Here is a 16,126-nt window from a genome sequence, read left to right on the forward strand (position 1 = left end):
TATTCTCTGCTCATCTGACTTGTAAAAGCCATCAATTTCTGTCCCAAGTTGAATAGAAGTAGACCTTTTCTCAAATCTGCCCTATTTTAGTAATGTTTTGGCTTTCTATTATGAATGGCTTAAGACGGTCCTTCCAAAGCGTAGAGACATTTCCTTGAGATGAGCCTAAGTACCAGTACTGATTTTTCCCAATAGCAAAATTACAAAACCATGACATCTACTTAGGCTGATTGGTGGTGGAATGAGAGATATTTCCCATTTGTTACTTGGTTGACTGGAGGTGGAATGAGGGAGGGAGCTGGAGGGTTCCTCCATCAGTCGTTCCCAAGAAAACCAACATGTGGCTCTGTTTGTGAATTGTAGCAATGGTTTGAAAATGCTAATATTTGGTGTAGTCCCTCAGTAACATGGATCTGCTGGAGGAGGGCTCAGTTTGCACCACTTTCACCACCCAAACTCAGGAGCTGATGAGTTCTCCAGGTCCCACTCCAGTCCATGGAGGAAAATGAGAAAGACAAACTCATGTCACCTGTGTAGGAAATTTCTCTGAGTGGGAGGAACCACACATGGAGGTTCTGCGCTCTCTGTAGAAGAAGCCCAGGCGGTAAACCGCCTCAATGACTTCTTGGATACTATTTCAATTTGCTTATTAAAAAATACTACCAGCAAAGACCCAGACCCTTGTGGCCATATGAAGCCCGTAAAACACTCTGCTCTCCGGTAGATTCTGTACTGGTCCATGGTAAGGATATGTTGAACTGGGGGTCTTGTTGTCTACATATATTGGGAACTCTCTTCCGCATGAGTGATCTGAAGGCACTTGGACACATCTGAGAGCAGTGCCAGGTCCTTGCAGGGGAGAGGAACTCGTGGCATCTCCCCCTCCATCCGCAGGATGCGCGACCGGGATGTGTCGCCGAGATCCAGCCCAACAGGTCCAGGTGTGGCCAGGTTTGCTGTGCCAGGGCTGAGCTGTGCCAAGGATGGTCACAACAGCAGCCTACATGCCGTGCTCTGGTTACATGGCACGTGGGGCAGGGTGGCTGCTCCATCACACAGGGGTTACAGGAAGCAGGACAGCGCTGCTCTGGGAGTTGATGCAGACATTCTCTATGTCTGAATGGGCACCTGGTTTGCTTCAAGCAGTGAACTGATGTATTTAGAGCAGTGGTTTGCACACAGACACCTGCAGCCTTTGTTCTACATGGAGATGGCTCGTTTGGCCCGTGGGTGTTTCCTCCCCTGGCTCATGGCACTTCCTTCCCAACCCACGTGGGTGATCCATCCACTGTTGGTTCATGGTGTGTGGGGATGAGCCACTTCCATTGGGAAAAGAGCAAGGATGAGGATGAGCAGACCCCAAAGCTCAGCAGATAGGTGGAGGGGCAGCACATCTCTAGCAGCTGCTGCACGTCGCCAAGAAATCATTAATTAAGGTGATGAAAATGGTTATTTTAGCTCAAAATTGGTAAGGAAAATGATGAGTCATGGCCTCTGAGTCTCAGCTCCTCCTGACGGGAAATCTGATATTGTCTTAATCTTCACCTGAGCCTAGTAACTGCTCCGAGGTCACATGGGATCATCAGGCTCTGCACAGTATCTCCTAAACAAAATTATGCAGGGAGCAGACACAGCTCAGGACCTGACAATATAGGAGTGAAGAAAAGCACTTACCTTGCACTCTCTTGAGATGCAACAGCATCCAGGAACTATTGAGCTGAGCCGAATCAGAAGAGGAAGGATTTTGTGTAAAATCCGAAGTGCTGTTTGGCAGATGCATTGTAATGGATCTGTTTCCTCCCTCTCCATTTTAGTTTATGATCTTTTCTACTTTTTTCTTGTTGTCTGTTTACTGTAATTATTCTTCCCAACAGGACACACAGTTCTCAACCCAAGTCATGTTTTCATTTAGGTGTATTAAAAGAGGGTAAATTCAGCCAGAAACTTTGTTAAAATTCTCGGCAATTGTAAGTAACTGTAACTGTAAGTAACTGGTGAAGTTAAACTACAAAAATGTAGCACAAATGGATTGTCTGGGCTGCTATTGGACATTCCTGGGGTAAGGCTGTAAGAGACCAAGTTTTGTACGAAAAAAACAGTGCTTCTCATTTAGAATTACTGTTTTCAGTGTTGGATCTAGATGATCTTTGAGGACCCCTTCAACCCAACCTTTCTGTCATTCTATGATCTTGAAGGACCCTTCCAACCCAACCATCCCATGGTTATGTGATCTTTAAGGACCCTTCCAGCCCAACCATTCCATGGTTCTATGATTCTGTGACTGTCTGGAGAATGCTGTGTCTACTTCTGGGAAGAGGCTTTCATCTGGTCACTGAGCACCCAAAAACTTGTTCACTTCTATTTACACTAACTGGTCTAATGGCAGCTCTTAGCTCTCCCTACAAACCCTTCATTTAGGGGATCTTCCCAGGGGAAGATCACAAAGACCTGACCACACAACCACTGTTCAACTGAAGGGTACCCAATGTGGCTTCCTCCAGCACCTTTGAAAGGAAGACCATCATTGTGGAGACACAAGCCAAAGCTGAAGTCTCATAGATGCTCTCAGCTGCAGGACTTGACTGCCAAATGCTTTTTGACACGTCCATGGCCATTATATCTGCAACAGTACGTGCTGGGGCTGGAAAGGTGGAAGCCTGCACAGAGATGGAGAGAGGATGGAGGGGGGGATCAGAGCAATGCTCGGTGAGAGAATCTGAGCAGAACATCTTGGTTTAATTGATGGGTGTTTACACATCTCTCAGGGCTTCTTCTTTTCTGTTTACAACTCTGTATTCATTAAAGCTAAGATCAATACAGACAATTTTTTATTCCTATTTCTGTTTTCAAGACACAGCCTCAGTTTTGTGGACCAAAGGCTGTTAGCAAGAAGACACAACCTCACCACCCTCCCTGTCCATGCAGCCCTTCAGAAGCAATGCTTATAGACAGGAACGAGAAAAAAGTGAGAAAAGGAAACTAAGGCAGAAAAGTCTTTGCTCTGTGTGGTGCATTCTTGGTATGTGTGAAGCAAGGTGAGCCACCCCCTGCCCAAGTCAACAGGAGGACAATATCAAGACCTTGTGCCTCATAAAATGAGATGCCGAAGGAGGTGGGGAAATTCAAGAGATATCAAACCATGGTGAGGTGCATGGATAACTGTGTGAACTGTAATTAATGACGGAGGGGCAAGCTAATGAGATAAGGAAATCTCATCTGAGCAAAGCTGATGAGTCAAGCAGGATTTGTTGGAGTTTCACAACTCCTCCATTGGTGTGTGCTGTTTACTCTATTGCCCGCTCAAGTGCCCAATAATTGTTGCCTGATGATATAAACCAATAATAACACTAACAGACCTGATAATTACCACGGAATGGAGACGAACTTCTCCAAACGTATAAAGGAGAACTTCTGTCACCCCCAGCAGAGAAGCTGAGGATCCTGTACTCTCATTTCTCCTCCTGTTTTACAGCCTTCCCCATCTGCTCTCATCTTTACTCTCTGAAGCATCACTATGAGCCACCATTTCTTCAGATTTGGCGATGGGAATTTCAGTTCTTCTTCTGCTCACTGTGGCACACTGGGGAGCGGAAGAGGCTCCTCTGCCATGAGCCATTGGGAAGATGATGGAGGACAAAGATTTGGTGGTTATGGCTATGGGTATGGGCATGGGTACGGCAGCAGGAGCCTCCACAACCTCAGTGGGCTTAGGAACTTTTCTACTGGTGGAATCTACGGAGGAGATGGAGGGTGGTATGGAAGGCATGGGGGGTATTATGATGGGAGATACCTGGACAGGGACTTAGGGAGAAGGGTGTATTTTGTGGGGGATTTTCAAGGTGGGGCAGGTAGGATGTATGGAGGAGGCTCAAGCAGGGGAATGCTCAGTGGAGGCCTTCGTGAGCAAGGGGCTGGGCAGGGCTCGGGGCACCCTGCTGCTGGTGGAGGTATCGAGGAGGTCCATGTCAACACCAACCTGCTGAGGCCAATACAAGTGCAAGTTGACCCCGAGTTCCAGAGAATGCGGTCAGATGAGAAAGAGCAGATTAAGACGCTCAACAGCAAATTTGCGTCATTCATCGATAAGGTGAGTCCCTGTTCTTTCTTCACTTATCATGAAGTGGGAAATGCCAGGGGTACTTCTTAGAGGTTCAGCCAATGCATCTGATCCTCCCCTACATCTCATCTTCTGCCCCAAAATCACAGTGCTGGCTGGATTCCCTTCTGCCTTAATGGCTTGCTATAAAAGCCGCTATGTGAATCACGTTTAGCCATTGGATAGGAATCTCTGTGTCATGTCTTGTGGCAGGACAGTAACAAACTACTGCATTGTTGCTGACATATCAACTCATTTGGCTTTTGAGGAGATGGATTTGTGCATGGTTAGTGATACTCCAGGGCCTGAGAATTGTTTGTGCTAGCAAGAGAAACAGGTGGTGGATTTGGACATCCTTGAGTATTCTGTTTCTTTTTCTCAAGCCAAGCAAAACGTTGTGTTTCTCCCAACCATAAAATATGGACTTATCTGCTTGGAGATCTTCCAGATGTCCCCCACATCGTTCTTTACCTCTTTCTTTGGTCTATATTCAGTACTTCCACCTCTGTGTGTGATTTTACCTTCTCAGTCATCCCTACACACATGCACGGGAGAAAAACAGCCTGAAAAACACTTCCACCCACGCAGACTTGGCGTGTGCCTTTGTTTGGGTGTTCACGTGTCTCTGTATAGGGTGGAAGCTGGTGTCACTTGTTACACATGAAGACATAAGAGCCTCTTGTATTACCTTACAGAAAAGATGTCGGTTACACCCAGCTGTTTTAACCATGCTTGATCCTGAAAAATGGGGTCACTTTGACTCTTTGTTCTTTATTTTAAACCTTTTGCAGGAGAGCTGCCAGTGTATAGCCTTGTTCGTTGTCCCTACTAGAGAGATGCTATTCCTCTAGCTTTCCAAAAGGTCTTTCTGGCTGCCTTCTCTAAGGGAAGATATGTTTATAAAGAGCATTGTCCCATGCAATCTGCTGAGGAGGGTTATAGCACACCTAGCAGCATGGTATGCTGCTGCCAGTGCTTCCCAGTGGCTGAGGTGCTCCTCTGCTTTGCCTTCCAGGTTCAATGCCTGGAGAGGCAGAACCAGGCTCTGATGACCAAATGGGAATTGCTGCAGCAGCAAAGCTCCCGGCCGGAGGAGAGCAGAAGCATCACCTCCTTCTTCCAGTCCTACATCAATAACCTGCAGAGGCAGCTGGACATGCTCCAGAGCCAGAAAGAGCAGCTGGATCCAGAAGCCTATGAAATGCTTCAGCTTGTTGAAGATTACAAAAAGAGGTGAATAGTCACTAAACCAGGACAAGGCTTATTGCAGAGCTGGAGTTTTCCAAGGCAGTGGTATCATGCTTTGGGATGGCATGGCTTTCTGGTCTTCACTCACGCTATAGACTTGACAGCACTGATCTGTGATAGGCTTATTTGGGGCTTTTGGAGCTGAAGTTAAAAGAATGCTCGACATGTCCACTGTTTGGATGATTCCCTTTGGTTTCTGATCCATTTGGCTGAAGAAGTCAGATAGGCAATGAGCTACCTGTTTCTTCTTTCTGCTACAGATTTGAGGACGAAATCAACAAGCGTGCATCTAAAGAAGAGGAATATGTGGAGCTTAAAAAGGTGAAGTAACACAAGCCACTGGGCTAAACCAAAGCCTTGGAAATAAAACAGTAACTGGTTGGTTGTAGAGGTTTTCAGAAATAGGGATTAACCTCATTTTCTTTGTCTGGAGCCATCTAAAACCTGAGCTGCTTGCTGACAGATTGGAGAGAAATTACTTCTTCCAGAGAACGTCTTTGTTCTGTGTAAGATGTATATCTAAAAGTCACTGTCTGTCTCCATTCACTCAAGCCTTGATGAGAGACTGTTGTTAGGGTCAGAAGTTGGGGAAGATAAATCTAGCCCAAAGACCTGTGTGCTCCAGGAATCAAAGACTGAAATCAAGCTTTGTATGAACTGTGATTGAGAAAGGAGTTGGCCATCAAAGGAACATAAATAAGTGTTGATTTCTTTCACAGGAACTGGACAGTACCTACATGAGAAAAATGGAGTTTGAAGTTCGGGTGGAAATACTGAAGCAGGAGCTTGAGTTCCTCCGATGCTTATATGAGGCGGTGAGTACGCTTCTTGGGTCAGGAGCACACACACCCTTTGGAGACTGAAGGAGGATTCCCCTGAGCAGGACTTGGTGTGCAGGGTGTGCTGTAGATAGGATCATCCCTGATTTAATAATGTTGTGGGTTTTTTAATCTGTGAGTGAAAAAGGGTCTGGAAGAGACACTGGAAAATTGAAACTGGGGATGAAGCAGGACTTGAGGGAGGCTGGGATATTCCAGTGGGTAACTGTCCAGAAGGTTCAATTTCAGTCCTTATAACAGGAGCCAAACAGCTTGCCTGGACTGTGAAAATCCAAAAATCTTGTTTTCCTTGCAGGAGCTGTCCCAGCTGCAAACAGTAGTTGACAACACCAATGTCATTCTGTCCATGGACAATGGCAGAGAAGTCAACATGGATGGCATCATTGAAGAAGTCAGGCAGGAGTATGAGAAGATTGCTCAGAAAGGCAAAGATGAAGTCAATGCCATGTACCAAGGCAGGGTGAGTAGACATGTCAGTGAGTCTTCCTTGCTTAGGGTTAACTGACCCAGAAACCAACATGCCCATTCTCTTCTCTCCACCCATCAGTACCAGGACCTTCAGAACATGCGGGTAAATCAACGAGAGCAACTGAGGTACACTTACCAGGAAATCCAAGAACTTACCAGGCAGATCCAAAGACTGCAGCCGGAAATTGAAATAGTCAGGAGAGAGGTAAAGCTGATACATCCCAACAAGACTGAACTAGTCTGGTCACTCTTACATGGGCACAAAGTGGAGAATAATGTAGCCTGCCCTTTGGAGGCAAAGCTAAAGATATTGTCTCTTCAAAACGAAGAAAATTTGAATTTTGAGTGTCTATTGGGATTTAATTTCAGTTGATTAACCCAGTCTAATGTTGTATCTTCTGAGCTTTGTCATTGAGGTCTTTTAATTTCCATGAACAACCAGGAGGGCTTGAAAATCCCAGTCCCACTGGAAGGAAAGGGACAAATTCTATTTATGCCCTCTGCAGAATGACAGCCGCCAAGAGGCCATCAGAGATGCTGAGCAGCGTGGGAGCTCTGCAGTCAAAGATGGACAGAAAAAGCTGCAGGAGCTGGAGAATGCTTTGCAGCAGGCCAGGGAAGACCTTGCTCGAATTCTGCATGATTATCAGGAGCTTCTGAATGCAAAATTGTCCCTGGATGTTGAAATTGCCATGTACAGGTCACTGCTTGAGGAGGAGGAGACCAGGTAGGCACAAAGTGCTCATCATAAGTAGCAGCAACCTATCTCATCCTACGATCCATCACTTCAATCTTAGACAAGCTCCTATGTGGAAGGGCTGAGATATTTGTTTGCCTATTGATAGCACTGAGGATTATTTTCACGTTTCGTGGTTCCGTTTTCTTAATGTCACTTTTTCTTCACAGGATACAGGAAGGTTCGCCAGCCACTGTCCGTAAGTATCTTCAGGTTTCGGAGTTCTTGAGGGCCATGTTACCATTTTGCTTGCAGTATGCTTAAAACCTACCACCAGAACAATGCCATGGGCTTCTAGATTAATTTCCCAGGAAAAAGAAGCAAGTGGCACTCCCTCAAGAATAGGAATATGCATGTATATGTGCATTTGCATGTCAATATATGTCAATATTGACTTTTAATTTCTTGGTTAAATTCCACCAAATTCAGCCAAATACATAGGAAGTGGGGGAAAGCTCACTATGTCCGTGTGGTGAATGTAAAAAGAAAAGTAAATGAAATAGTCCTACAGTATCAGTAATAGAAAGTCAACGAAAGGAGAGGCAGACCAGGGCTCAAACATGCACATTTCAGAAGGGCTAGACATGGCCAAACAAAAGCTAATATATCCCTAATGCCTATAGAAATTACTGTCCGAAGAATAAGGTTGTTATATCTATATTTCTTGCAGGTGTTGTTACACGCAGTGGGAGCAGTGCAGGAGGCTTTGGAAGACAGTATGGTGACTTAAACAGAGAAAAAGAAGAAATGAGCACTGATGATAGCAACAGGATGACATGGACAGAGATAACACCGGGAGGGGGAAGAGAAGGTGAAAGAAGAGATAGCGGATCAACGTATGGGAGTAGAGAGCATAGGGGTGGAGAAGCAGGGAGATACCATACGGGAAGGAGCTCAGGCTCAAGCTCAGGATATGGGTATGAATCAGGAGGGAGAATTAGCAGAGCAGGGTCAACGTCTGGAGGCGGCCACAGCTCTGGAGGCTTTGGTGGAAGCTCTGGCAGTGGCCGCTGCAGTCCTCACGGTGGAGGGCTGAGCTCTGGAGGGAGCAGTGGCTCCGGCAGGAGAGGGTCCATTTCAGGGGAAGGAGGAAGCTCAGGTCATGGGGGATCGAGCTATGGCAGTGGAAGTGGAGGCTCCATCTGTGGAGGAGGAGGCTCTGGGTCCTCGTCCAGAGGAAGCTTTGGCAGTGGTGGGTCCTCGTCTGGAGGTGGCCACAGCTCTGGAGGCTTTGGCTCGAGCTCTGGCAGCGGATCTGGCAGGAGAGGGTCCATTTCTGGAGGCGGTGGAAGCTCAGGTCATGGAGGTTCCAGCTATGGCAGTGGAAGTGGAGGCTCCATCTGTAGAGGAGGAAGCTCTGGCGCTGGGTCAGGATCTGGGGGTAGCTTTGGCAGCGGTGGTTCGTCATCTGGAGGTGGCCACAGCTCTGGAGGCTTTGGTGGAAGCTCTGGCAGTGGCCGCTGCAGTCCTCACGGTGGAGGGCTGAGCTCTGGAGGGAGCAGTGGCTCTGGCAGGAGAGGGTCCATTTCAGGGGAAGGAGGAAGCTCAGGTCATGGGGGATCGAGCTATGGCAGTGGAAGTGGAGGCTCCATCTGTGGAGGAGGAGGCTCTGGGTCCTCGTCTGGAGGAAGCTTTGGCAGTGGTGGGTCCTCGTCTGGAGGTGGCCACAGCTCTGGAGGCTTTGGCTCGAGCTCTGGCAGCGGATCTGGCAGGAGAGGGTCCATTTCTGGAGGCGGTGGAAGCTCAGGTCATGGAGGTTCCAGCTATGGCAGTGGAAGTGGAGGCTCCATCTGTAGAGGAGGAAGCTCTGGCGCTGGGTCAGGATCTGGGGGTAGCTTTGGCAGCGGTGGTTCGTCATCTGGAGGTGGCCACAGCTCTGGAGGCTTTGGTGGAAGCTCTGGCAGTGGCCGCTGCAGTCCTCACGGTGGAGGGCTGAGCTCTGGAGGGAGCAGTGGCTCCGGCAGGAGAGGGTCCATTTCAGGGGAAGGAGGAAGCTCAGGTCATGGGGGATCGAGCTATGGCAGTGGAAGTGGAGGCTCCATCTGTGGAGGAGGAGGCTCTGGGTCCTCGTCCGGAGGAAGCTTTGGCAGTGGTGGGTCCTCGTCTGGAGGTGGCCACAGCTCTGGAGGCTTTGGCTCGAGCTCTGGCAGCGGATCTGGCAGGAGAGGGTCCATTTCTGGAGGCGGTGGAAGCTCAGGTCACGGAGGTTCCAGCTATGGCAGTGGAAGTGGAGGCTCCATCTGTAGAGGAGGAAGCTCTAGCGCTGGGTCAGGATCTGGGGGTAGCTTTGGCAGCGGTGGTTCGTCATCTGGAGGTGGCCACAGCTCTGGAGGCTTTGGTGGAAGCTCTGGCAGTGGCCGCTGCAGTCCTCACGGTGGAGGGCTGAGCTCTGGAGGGAGCAGTGGCTCCGGCAGGAGAGGGTCCATTTCAGGGGAAGGAGGAAGCTCAGGTCATGGGGGATCGAGCTATGGCAGTGGAAGTGGAGGCTCCATCTGTGGAGGAGGAGGCTCTGGGTCCTCGTCCGGAGGAAGCTTTGGCAGTGGTGGGTCCTCGTCTGGAGGTGGCCACAGCTCTGGAGGCTTTGGCTCGAGCTCTGGCAGCGGATCTGGCAGGAGAGGGTCCATTTCTGGAGGCGGTGGAAGCTCAGGTCATGGAGGTTCCAGCTATGGCAGTGGAAGTGGAGGCTCCATCTGTAGAGGAGGAAGCTCTGGCGCTGGGTCAGGATCTGGGGGTAGCTTTGGCAGCGGTGGTTCGTCATCTGGAGGTGGCCACAGCTCTGGAGGCTTTGGTGGAAGCTCTGGCAGTGGCCGCTGCAGTCCTCACGGTGGAGGGCTGAGCTCTGGAGGGAGCAGTGGCTCCGGCAGGAGAGGGTCCATTTCAGGGGAAGGAGGAAGCTCAGGTCATGGGGGATCGAGCTATGGCAGTGGAAGTGGAGGCTCCATCTGTGGAGGAGGAGGCTCTGGGTCCTCGTCCGGAGGAAGCTTTGGCAGTGGTGGGTCCTCGTCTGGAGGTGGCCACAGCTCTGGAGGCTTTGGCTCGAGCTCTGGCAGCGGATCTGGCAGGAGAGGGTCCATTTCTGGAGGCGGTGGAAGCTCAGGTCACGGAGGTTCCAGCTATGGCAGTGGAAGTGGAGGCTCCATCTGTAGAGGAGGAAGCTCTGGCGCTGGGTCAGGATCTGGGGGTAGCTTTGGCAGCGGTGGTTCGTCATCTGGAGGTGGCCACAGCTCTGGAGGCTTTGGTGGAAGCTCTGGCAGTGGCCGCTGCAGTCCTCACGGTGGAGGGCTGAGCTCTGGAGGGAGCAGTGGCTCCGGCAGGAGAGGGTCCATTTCAGGGGAAGGAGGAAGCTCAGGTCATGGGGGATCGAGCTATGGCAGTGGAAGTGGAGGCTCCATCTGTGGAGGAGGAGGCTCTGGGTCCTCGTCCGGAGGAAGCTTTGGCAGTGGTGGGTCCTCGTCTGGAGGTGGCCACAGCTCTGGAGGCTTTGGCTCGAGCTCTGGCAGCGGATCTGGCAGGAGAGGGTCCATTTCTGGAGGCGGTGGAAGCTCAGGTCACGGAGGTTCCAGCTATGGCAGTGGAAGTGGAGGCTCCATCTGTAGAGGAGGAAGCTCTGGCGCTGGGTCAGGATCTGGGGGTAGCTTTGGCAGCGGTGGTTCGTCATCTGGAGGTGGCCACAGCTCTGGAGGCTTTGGTGGAAGCTCTGGCAGTGGCCGCTGCAGTCCTCACGGTGGAGGGCTGAGCTCTGGAGGGAGCAGTGGCTCTGGCAGGAGAGGGTCCATTTCAGGGGAAGGAGGAAGCTCAGGTCATGGGGGATCGAGCTATGGCAGTGGAAGTGGAGGCTCCATCTGTGGAGGAGGAGGCTCTGGGTCCTCGTCCGGAGGAAGCTTTGGCAGTGGTGGGTCCTCGTCTGGAGGTGGCCACAGCTCTGGAGGCTTTGGCTCGAGCTCTGGCAGCGGATCTGGCAGGAGAGGGTCCATTTCTGGAGGCGGTGGAAGCTCAGGTCATGGAGGTTCCAGCTATGGCAGTGGAAGTGGAGGCTCCATCTGTAGAGGAGGAAGCTCTGGCGCTGGGTCAGGATCTGGGGGTAGCTTTGGCAGCGGTGGTTCGTCATCTGGAGGTGGCCACAGCTCTGGAGGCTTTGGTGGAAGCTCTGGCAGTGGCCGCTGCAGTCCTCACGGTGGAGGGCTGAGCTCTGGAGGGAGCAGTGGCTCCGGCAGGAGAGGGTCCATTTCAGGGGAAGGAGGAAGCTCAGGTCATGGGGGATCGAGCTATGGCAGTGGAAGTGGAGGCTCCATCTGTGGAGGAGGAGGCTCTGGGTCCTCGTCCGGAGGAAGCTTTGGCAGTGGTGGGTCCTCGTCTGGAGGTGGCCACAGCTCTGGAGGCTTTGGCTCGAGCTCTGGCAGCGGATCTGGCAGGAGAGGGTCCATTTCTGGAGGCGGTGGAAGCTCAGGTCACGGAGGTTCCAGCTATGGCAGTGGAAGTGGAGGCTCCATCTGTAGAGGAGGAAGCTCTGGCGCTGGGTCAGGATCTGGGGGTAGCTTTGGCAGCGGTGGTTCGTCATCTGGAGGTGGCCACAGCTCTGGAGGCTTTGGTGGAAGCTCTGGCAGTGGCCGCTGCAGTCCTCACGGTGGAGGGCTGAGCTCTGGAGGGAGCAGTGGCTCTGGCAGGAGAGGGTCCATTTCAGGGGAAGGAGGAAGCTCAGGTCATGGGGGATCGAGCTATGGCAGTGGAAGTGGAGGCTCCATCTGTGGAGGAGGAGGCTCTGGGTCCTCGTCCGGAGGAAGCTTTGGCAGTGGTGGGTCCTCGTCTGGAGGTGGCCACAGCTCTGGAGGCTTTGGCTCGAGCTCTGGCAGCGGATCTGGCAGGAGAGGGTCCATTTCTGGAGGCGGTGGAAGCTCAGGTCACGGAGGTTCCAGCTATGGCAGTGGAAGTGGAGGCTCCATCTGTAGAGGAGGAAGCTCTGGCGCTGGGTCAGGATCTGGGGGTAGCTTTGGCAGCGGTGGTTCGTCATCTGGAGGTGGCCACAGCTCTGGAGGCTTTGGTGGAAGCTCTGGCAGTGGCCGCTGCAGTCCTCACGGTGGAGGGCTGAGCTCTGGAGGGAGCAGTGGCTCTGGCAGGAGAGGGTCCATTTCAGGGGAAGGAGGAAGCTCAGGTCATGGGGGATCGAGCTATGGCAGTGGAAGTGGAGGCTCCATCTGTGGAGGAGGAGGCTCTGGGTCCTCGTCCGGAGGAAGCTTTGGCAGTGGTGGGTCCTCGTCTGGAGGTGGCCACAGCTCTGGAGGCTCTGGCTCGAGCTCTGGCAGCGGATCTGGCAGGAGAGGGTCCATTTCTGGAGGCGGTGGAAGCTCAGGTCATGGAGGTTCCAGCTATGGCAGTGGAAGTGGAGGCTCCATCTGTAGAGGAGGAAGCTCTGGCGCTGTGTCAGGATCTGGGGGTAGCTTTGGCAGCGGTGGTTCGTCATCTGGAGGTGGCCACAGCTCTGGAGGCTTTGGTGGAAGCTCTGGCAGTGGCCGCTGCAGTCCTCACGGTGGAGGGCTGAGCTCTGGAGGGAGCAGTGGCTCCGGCAGGAGAGGGTCCATTTCAGGGGAAGGAGGAAGCTCAGGTCATGGGGGATCGAGCTATGGCAGTGGAAGTGGAGGCTCCATCTGTGGAGGAGGAGGCTCTGGGTCCTCGTCCGGAGGAAGCTTTGGCAGTGGTGGGTCCTCGTCTGGAGGTGGCCACAGCTCTGGAGGCTTTGACTCGAGCTCTGGCAGCGGATCTGGCAGGAGAGGGTCCATTTCTGGAGGCGGTGGAAGCTCAGGTCATGGAGGTTCCAGCTATGGCAGTGGAAGTGGAGGCTCCATCTGTAGAGGAGGAAGCTCTGGCGCTGGGTCAGGATCTGGGGGTAGCTTTGGCAGCGGTGGTTCGTCATCTGGAGGTGGCCACAGCTCTGGAGGCTTTGGTGGAAGCTCTGGCAGTGGCCGCTGCAGTCCTCACGGTGGAGGGCTGAGCTCTGGAGGGAGCAGTGGCTCCGGCAGGAGAGGGTCCATTTCAGGGGAAGGAGGAAGCTCAGGTCATGGGGGATCGAGCTATGGCAGTGGAAGTGGAGGCTCCATCTGTGGAGGAGGAGGCTCTGGGTCCTCGTCCGGAGGAAGCTTTGGCAGTGGTGGGTCCTCGTCTGGAGGTGGCCACAGCTCTGGAGGCTTTGGCTCGAGCTCTGGCAGCGGATCTGGCAGGAGAGGGTCCATTTCTGGAGGCGGTGGAAGCTCAGGTCACGGAGGTTCCAGCTATGGCAGTGGAAGTGGAGGCTCCATCTGTAGAGGAGGAAGCTCTGGCGCTGGGTCAGGATCTGGGGGTAGCTTTGGCAGCGGTGGTTCGTCATCTGGAGGTGGCCACAGCTCTGGAGGCTTTGGTGGAAGCTCTGGCAGTGGCCGCTGCAGTCCTCACGGTGGAGGGCTGAGCTCTGGAGGGAGCAGTGGCTCCGGCAGGAGAGGGTCCATTTCAGGGGAAGGAGGAAGCTCAGGTCATGGGGGATCGAGCTATGGCAGTGGAAGTGGAGGCTCCATCTGTGGAGGAGGAGGCTCTGGGTCCTCGTCCGGAGGAAGCTTTGGCAGTGGTGGGTCCTCGTCTGGAGGTGGCCACAGCTCTGGAGGCTTTGGCTCGAGCTCTGGCAGCGGATCTGGCAGGAGAGGGTCCATTTCTGGAGGCGGTGGAAGCTCAGGTCACGGAGGTTCCAGCTATGGCAGTGGAAGTGGAGGCTCCATCTGTAGAGGAGGAAGCTCTGGCGCTGGGTCAGGATCTGGGGGTAGCTTTGGCAGCGGTGGTTCGTCATCTGGAGGTGGCCACAGCTCTGGAGGCTTTGGTGGAAGCTCTGGCAGTGGCCGCTGCAGTCCTCACGGTGGAGGGCTGAGCTCTGGAGGGAGCAGTGGCTCCGGCAGGAGAGGGTCCATTTCAGGGGAAGGAGGAAGCTCAGGTCATGGGGGATCGAGCTATGGCAGTGGAAGTGGAGGCTCCATCTGTGGAGGAGGAGGCTCTGGGTCCTCGTCCGGAGGAAGCTTTGGCAGTGGTGGGTCCTCGTCCGGAGGAAGCTTTGGCAGTGGTGGGTCCTCGTCTGGAGGTGGCCACAGCTCTGGAGGCTTTGGCTCGAGCTCTGGCAGCGGATCTGGCAGGAGAGGGTCCATTTCTGGAGGCGGTGGAAGCTCAGGTCATGGAGGTTCCAGCTATGGCAGTGGAAGTGGAGGCTCCATCTGTGGAGGGGGCGGCTCTGGCTCTGGTTCTGGTTTTGGTGGAAGCTTTGGCAGTGGTGGTTCTGTATCCCATGATGCTGGAACTTTCAGTGGAGGGTCATGTATTTCACCTGGCAGTCACAGCTGTGGTGTTTCGGGTTCGAGTTCTTGTGGTGAAGGTTACGGATATGTTGGTTCATGTTCTGGGGATATCTCTAGTTCTGGCAGGGAGGGTTACGGCTTTGAAAGTGGGCATTTTTCAGGAGGGGATGGATGTTATGAGGGTGGTGGTGAGTGTGGTGGATATGAATATTATGGTCCCAGAGCTGAAACTGGAGAATGCAGCTCTGAAACAGGGCCATCTTGTCCAAGATATGGTTACTTGTCTGGGTCAGGTATTGGCTATGGGACTTCCGATTTTTCTGGTGATTATTACCACAAGTAGTTTTGCTGCTGGAATGGGAATAAGGCATTTTCATTGCTTCCAGTGCAAGCATGGCTTTTCTCTCCATAACTTTTCTCCATATACAGCCATGTGCTGAATCCTCCGTACTGCCACTGCCGCTCTTCTTTTTTGTGATTGTGTTTTGATGATTTGTCTTGTTTCCATAGTCTTTTTCTGTAATGGCCTGAGCACTTCAGCTCATTTGGTCTTGGGCCTTTTTCTTTGCCAACTAAAAGCTTGATAACCTGTTCTGTGTCTGTGTGTCTATTCATGAGTACAGCTCCGATACGTATGAGACTTTTGAACCAACTGTTTGAAATATAGAAAACATCTTATGGAGACCTGATCCAAAGTCAGGACAAATTTAGTAGAATCAGTAAGATATTTTCAAAAGAACATCTGTGGTTGGTGGTGTGTAATAAGTTGACCATCTGCTGTGAAGAAGGGTTTCAGGATACACATCCCGTTGGCCTAATCCACACAGTCAACCAGGACACATGGATCCGAGTTCATGGAAGCTCTCTATGAGGTTGAGTGTGGAAGGCATCTCTGGGCCCATCTAGTCCAACCCCTCTGCTCAAACAGGGCCACTCAGGTCATGGATCACGGGTCCAAGTCAATGTCCAGGTGGTTTTTTATTATTTCTAAGCAACCTATTCCAGTGTTCAGTTACTTATAATTAAATATTTCCTACTATTTAGCTGGAAGCTCTTGTCTTGCAGTTTGTGCCCATTGCCTCTTCTCCTGGCAATGGGCACCACTGCAAGGAGCCCTGGCTCTGTCCTATTTGCACCTCCTAATGATGGACAGAGCAACTAAGGCTACCAGGAAGGTTTGTTCAAGAAGCAAGATTTAATGGTGTCATCTTAATTTAGCAACACTACACTTAGATAACTGGAGTATCATAATCCACACCAGGAATATTTCTTGTCTATTCCCAATCAGAGGGAAAGTAGGAACCTCTAAACTGCTTTCAGATTGTGAATAGTAGGTAATCAGATTGTGAATAGTAGTGGGAAGGGCAGCCAGTTTCAGCTCTTTTCTGGGGAGTGAGGTGCTCACGATGCAGGAAATCCACTGTGGAGATCCGTT

At 52.0% G+C, this 16,126-nt stretch overlaps 1 protein-coding gene across 4 annotated transcripts; it reads left to right on the forward strand.

Moving 5' to 3' along the window:
- The first annotated feature begins 1,076 nt into the window (after positions 1 to 1,076).
- On the forward strand, positions 1,077 to 15,282 carry LOC431300 (keratin, type II cytoskeletal 79-like). 4 transcript variants are annotated; one of them, XM_040654909.2, is made up of 10 exons: positions 3,426 to 4,087; positions 5,112 to 5,329; positions 5,605 to 5,665; positions 6,064 to 6,159; positions 6,479 to 6,643; positions 6,731 to 6,856; positions 7,158 to 7,378; positions 7,558 to 7,586; positions 8,058 to 14,429; positions 14,463 to 15,282. In XM_040654909.2, the coding sequence occupies exons 1-10, from the start codon at positions 3,515 to 3,517 to the stop codon at positions 15,032 to 15,034; spliced, it is 8,433 nt and encodes a 2,810-aa protein (XP_040510843.1). In that variant the 5' UTR covers positions 3,426 to 3,514; the 3' UTR covers positions 15,035 to 15,282. The 4 variants fall into 4 exon arrangements, with proteins under 4 accessions (XP_040510842.1, XP_040510843.1, XP_040510844.1 ...); XM_040654910.2 differs by having other exon boundaries at positions 8,058 to 13,997; positions 14,481 to 15,282; XM_040654908.2 differs by having other exon boundaries at positions 1,077 to 4,087; positions 8,058 to 15,282.
- Positions 15,283 to 16,126: the final 844 nt, after the last annotated feature.

The sequence above is a fragment of the Gallus gallus genome, chromosome 34 (assembly GCF_016699485.2).
Source record: "Gallus gallus isolate bGalGal1 chromosome 34, bGalGal1.mat.broiler.GRCg7b, whole genome shotgun sequence".
In the NCBI taxonomy this organism is placed as follows: domain Eukaryota; kingdom Metazoa; phylum Chordata; class Aves; order Galliformes; family Phasianidae; genus Gallus; species Gallus gallus.

Excerpts from the sequence above, each read along its gene's own strand:
- LOC431300 (XM_040654908.2), top strand. The coding sequence starts at position 3,515 with ATGAGCCACCATTTCTTCAGATTTGGCGATGGGAATTTCAGTTCTTCT. Across the intron at positions 6,160-6,478 it reads TCCGATGCTTATATGAGGCG|GAGCTGTCCCAGCTGCAAAC; the intron begins GTGAGTACGCTT and ends TTTTCCTTGCAG. Across the intron at positions 6,644-6,730 it reads ATGCCATGTACCAAGGCAGG|TACCAGGACCTTCAGAACAT; the intron begins GTGAGTAGACAT and ends TCCACCCATCAG.